General features: G+C 52.0%; 1 protein-coding gene across 3 annotated transcripts in view; it reads left to right on the top strand.

The window, feature by feature from the left end:
• The first annotated feature begins 388 nt into the window (after positions 1-388).
• Positions 389-4,223, top strand: part of ARID4B (AT-rich interaction domain 4B) — an 86,926-nt gene continuing 83,091 nt past the window's right edge. For 2 of the 3 annotated variants that reach the window (XM_030447133.1, XM_030447132.1), the window contains exons 1-2: positions 389-639; positions 1,882-1,943. In XM_030447133.1, the coding sequence (XP_030302993.1) occupies positions 1,938-1,943 (6 nt within the window). In that variant the 5' untranslated portion in view covers positions 389-639; positions 1,882-1,937. Of the gene's footprint in view, positions 640-1,358; positions 1,445-1,881; positions 1,944-4,223 lie in introns of those variants that run through there. The other variant, XM_030447129.1, reaches the window with a different exon arrangement.

The raw sequence follows: 4,223 nt of genomic DNA, 5'->3' as shown, positions 1-4,223 counted from the left end.
TGGGGGAAAATGCGCCACCAGCGCCCCACGGCGCAGGCGCCGGCCTTGCCCCCTCGGCTCATTAGCATTCGGCCGAGGCCCCGCCCCTTTCGCGGCGGCCGCGCGCGGTGCACCCTGGGAGGTGTAGTCCGCCCGCCGCACCGCCCCCATTGTGGAGGGTGTCGGAAGGGACGAGCGAGAACAACATCTCCCATGAGCACCCTCGGCTCCGAGTCTCAGTTTCCATAGAAGTGGAGAAAAATGATGTCAGTATTTCCGACGCGGTGACCAATGGGGCTGAGGGGAGGGCGGGCTCTGCAGGCCGGGGCCCAATGGAGGAGGCGGGGAGAGGGGCGTGGCTTGGCCCGTCCGTCAGTCAGTCAGTCAGTCAGTCGGTGTGGGAGGGGGAGGGGGACCGAGAGGCTCTGAGCCGAGCAGTCACCGCCGCCGCCACCGCCGGGTCCGCGCCGGACGGATCGGCCCCTCCGCACGGAGCCGCCACGAGCAGAGCCGTTGCTGGAGCGCTGAGCGGGGCGGGGGGGGGCTGAGGCCGGCCGAAGAGGCCTGGAGCTGAGAGGAGGCTTCGACCCGTTCCCTTCCCTCCCCCCCGCCTCGGGTCGGGGGAGTAGCGGGCGGGCGGGCGGACGCCGCGGAACAAAGGTAACGGCGCCGAGTCGGAGAAGGAGTCCCCTGGCCCTGCCGCCGGAGGGTGGGGAGGCGGCGCGGGGCCTCAGGGGGGCGCGGGGCCGGGCGGCGGCGGCGGGGCGTGCGTGCGGGGGGGAGGGGGACGGTTGTTTTTCTCCTCGTAGCAAGACTGCGGCGGGACTCGGCGATCCTCCTTCTCTCCCCCACTCTTCCCCCTCCTCCCTCCCCTCCTCTCCCCTCTCCCTCCAAACACCCAGCGGTGGGGCGGGGGGGAGGGGGATCGGGTGCTGCCTGCGTGCTGAGCTCCTCCAGCCCCCTCCGCCGTGAGGGGCCGGAGCCCCCTCCACACACAGATACAGACACACGCTCCGTGTCCCCGCCGAGCAGGTCGGGCCCCTTTCTCCCCGCCCCCCTCCCTCCCTGTCCCCGCTGCCTTCTTTTCTTCTTCTTCCTTTTCTTCCCCTCCGCCGTCTCCCGCCCTCCGTCCCTCCTCCCCCCCTCTAAGCCCCCCCCCCCGCCCGGACCCGCTGCGCTGAGCCGGGGAGTTGCGGCTGTTGCTGCTGAAACTCCTGCCGCGGACTCAGCGCTTTCCTTTATCTGAGGTGGGGTGGTGGTGGTGTTGTGTGTATGGAAAGGGGGGGGGGGGGGAGAGAGGAGGAGCTGCCGCGATCCGGAGCCGCAGCTCCTACAAAAGCGTGTGTATGTGTTCAGGGGGGGCTGTTACCGACACCCTGCTCCCCCGCCGCGCACACGGCCACTCTTCGTCCTACAATGGAGGAAGAGCCTCCCTTCCCCTCTCCTCTTTCCCTCTCTCCCCAGGGTAAAGTGGGGAGGGGGCTGTACCTAGGGCCGGGACCCCCGCGGGTCCCCTCCTGCCGCTTGTTGCCTCAGGAGGGGCCGCAGCGCCGTGGGGAGGCAGCCGGGGACGCTTTCCCCCCCCCCGCCCCGCGGCAGCCGGGGAGGCTGGGGGTGGGTTGTTGTTGTGGCAAGTTTCTCCTCCTCTGACAGAAATGGCGTCAATGGCAGCGAGTGTAGGGGAAGCCGCGGTGTGCGGGAGCTGGAGGGGAAGCAGCGGCCGAGAAAAGAGGGGAGGCGGTTAACCGGGGAGAAAGGGGGGATTCGGAGAAGGAAAAAAAAAACAAAAACAAAGGAGTTTCGGGAGGAGCCCGGCGCCCCCCAACCTGATCCCTGCTTCCCCTCCCCCCGCCCGGTACGAGCGGCTGGTGCGGTGCCTTAGCGCTTTGTTTTAAATTTCAGGTCCAGCCTCGGCCGCTCAACCCCTATCGAGGCTTTTACCGCAGCCTGAGCTCATCATGAAGGTAAAACACTCGCTTGTGTGCCTGGGAGGGGAAAGAAGGGAGGGTTGCTTGAAGAAATGCTGTCTTATCTGTCACTCCATCTGTCCCGACCCCGGTGCGAGGCTCGGTGCTGGTGCAGATCCAGACTGCGGGTTGCTTCCCCCCCACTGCTGTGTTTTGGTGCCTTGGGTCCTTTGCTGACGGCTGGTCAGGCTTTGCTCCGCCGCGTTTTCCCCCAATATAAAACTCTTTAAGTTCGCTGAGCGGAGGTTGTTCTTCAGAAACATTCTTTGTAGGAGAATAAGGACATGGCTGCCTGGGCTGAGCTTGCTTCATGGAGGAGCAAGGGACAGTCACCCTGGTTGAGAAAGTAACGTTGCAGGGGAAATGCTGCCTATACAACAGCGTTTACTCGAATAGAGGTTAAATGGTAGATTTACTGACTTTCTATTCGTTAGGAGGAGTTTTGTTGAATGAATAATCTTGATATGATCAGGGAGGATGCATGTAAGAGATTCTCTGCAACGAAATGATTGCTGTAAGGTGCAGAAAGATTTTCAAACAGGTTCTTCTCAGTGCTGTGTAGTATTCATATACCTCATTGGCACTCATTTTTCATCTCTTAAGCCCTTCTAGACTGTTTTCACTCTATAATGCAAGTTTTCTAGAAAAAAAAAATCTATTGGTGGAATAGTGTGATTTCTTCTGTGTGTAGTAAAGATGTAAAAGTAGTTTTTAACATCTGTATTTCTTATGTTCTTTTATAATTTTGCTGATGATGTCTTGCTCAAACTGCTGTTTATGTTACCATGACCCCCATGAAATTCAGCTCCCAGGTTTGCTGGAATGCTGTAAATCTAATTTCATAGTACTGTTAATCTTAAATGACTGTTGCAAACCTGTAATACATCATCTCTTTTGTATTTATTAATAAAAACAGCCTACATGTGGAATCTTGCACTATCAGAGTTGTGCCTACTGTCTGTGAATGAGTATTATGTAAAATGTGTACTTAGTACTGTATTAAGTGCTGCAAATGATACATGATATGGACTTGGTTTAATTTCTAGATTGATCTGAGTTACTGAGCAGAAAAAAGTCTTTTTCTGTGTAACTGTTAAAGGTTTAGCATGTTGTTCTGCTTTTACTTTGGCGACTTAATGACAGTATCTTTTTAAAAATCATGTTTTGATTGTCCTCCCTATGATCTGTCTTTAATGAGTGTTAAGATCTAAAATACAGCAGACACTTTTATTCATTTAAAGTAAGGTACTTAGGAATTTCCAACAACAGGCTGTTGAAGTAGTTGGATACAGAGCTTCCCAAATGTGGCTCGATGCCCAGTGGGGATGCAGGAGATGGAAGCAAGAGAAATAGGAGGCAGTACAGGGATCTTTTTTCCCTCAGAAAGAATACCACTTATTTAAATGACAGCTAAATTTACATACATTTCTAATAGTCTTTTTCCATGTAAACAAATCTTACAGTTACCATAGAGATTAGGTTCAGATACTGTGGTTATAGAGCCATATAAATATGTAGATAGACAGGAGGATGAGGAGGTCGGATCACAAGTGGAATGCAAAGTGGTCTGTGAAATAGTAATAGAGACCAATTCAGACTGAATTGAATGTATAATAAATGCTTGAAGAAGCAGACACAGAAACCTGTTAAGAGAGATATATTTTAAATAAAAGAAGCTTCCAGCTTACTTACTCGTTGATAAGATTGCACTATAGTCACATTCCTACTTATTTTTTTAAAATCTGGATTAATTCTGTTCAAATGCTGAGTTTAAGTCTGCAATTTTTGCAATTTGAGTGTGTCTAGAGTTAAACTTGTGTATGCTTGAGATAGCTTCCAGTACCTTATTTACTGTGCTCTGTCCTGTTAAATGAGGTTAATCTGTAAGTCATTACATTGAAGCTTTAGTTATTACAGTGACACTTCCAACAGAATTGTAGTTCAACAGAAATTTCTCAGATTCAACAGCCTAACCAAAACCAGGTTTTAAGATGCTAGGAGTAACACAGTCCATCAGTCTTTCTGCCAGGTTCAAATTTGTAATTTATTTTCTAAGCTTACAAGGATACAAGTTATTCCAGTAAGAGGCAATAAGAGAAAGTGCTAAAGAGAAATAGTAGCTTTCTGTTTGTATCACCACGGGGTAACATTGACTATTTTAGATCAAGGTACTGTTTAATTATTACTCTATATTTGTGTGCATTTATTTTCTAAGTTATTGAAAGAGTATGCCTCAAGGACACTTCAGCATGTAGAGGCTTTAATGCTTTAAGGCCT

Source organism: Calypte anna, chromosome 3 (assembly GCF_003957555.1).
Source record: "Calypte anna isolate BGI_N300 chromosome 3, bCalAnn1_v1.p, whole genome shotgun sequence".
NCBI classification, from domain to species: domain Eukaryota; kingdom Metazoa; phylum Chordata; class Aves; order Apodiformes; family Trochilidae; genus Calypte; species Calypte anna.
The sequence above is the reverse complement of the archived record's forward strand: the minus strand, read 5'-3'. Positions and strand labels throughout refer to the sequence as shown.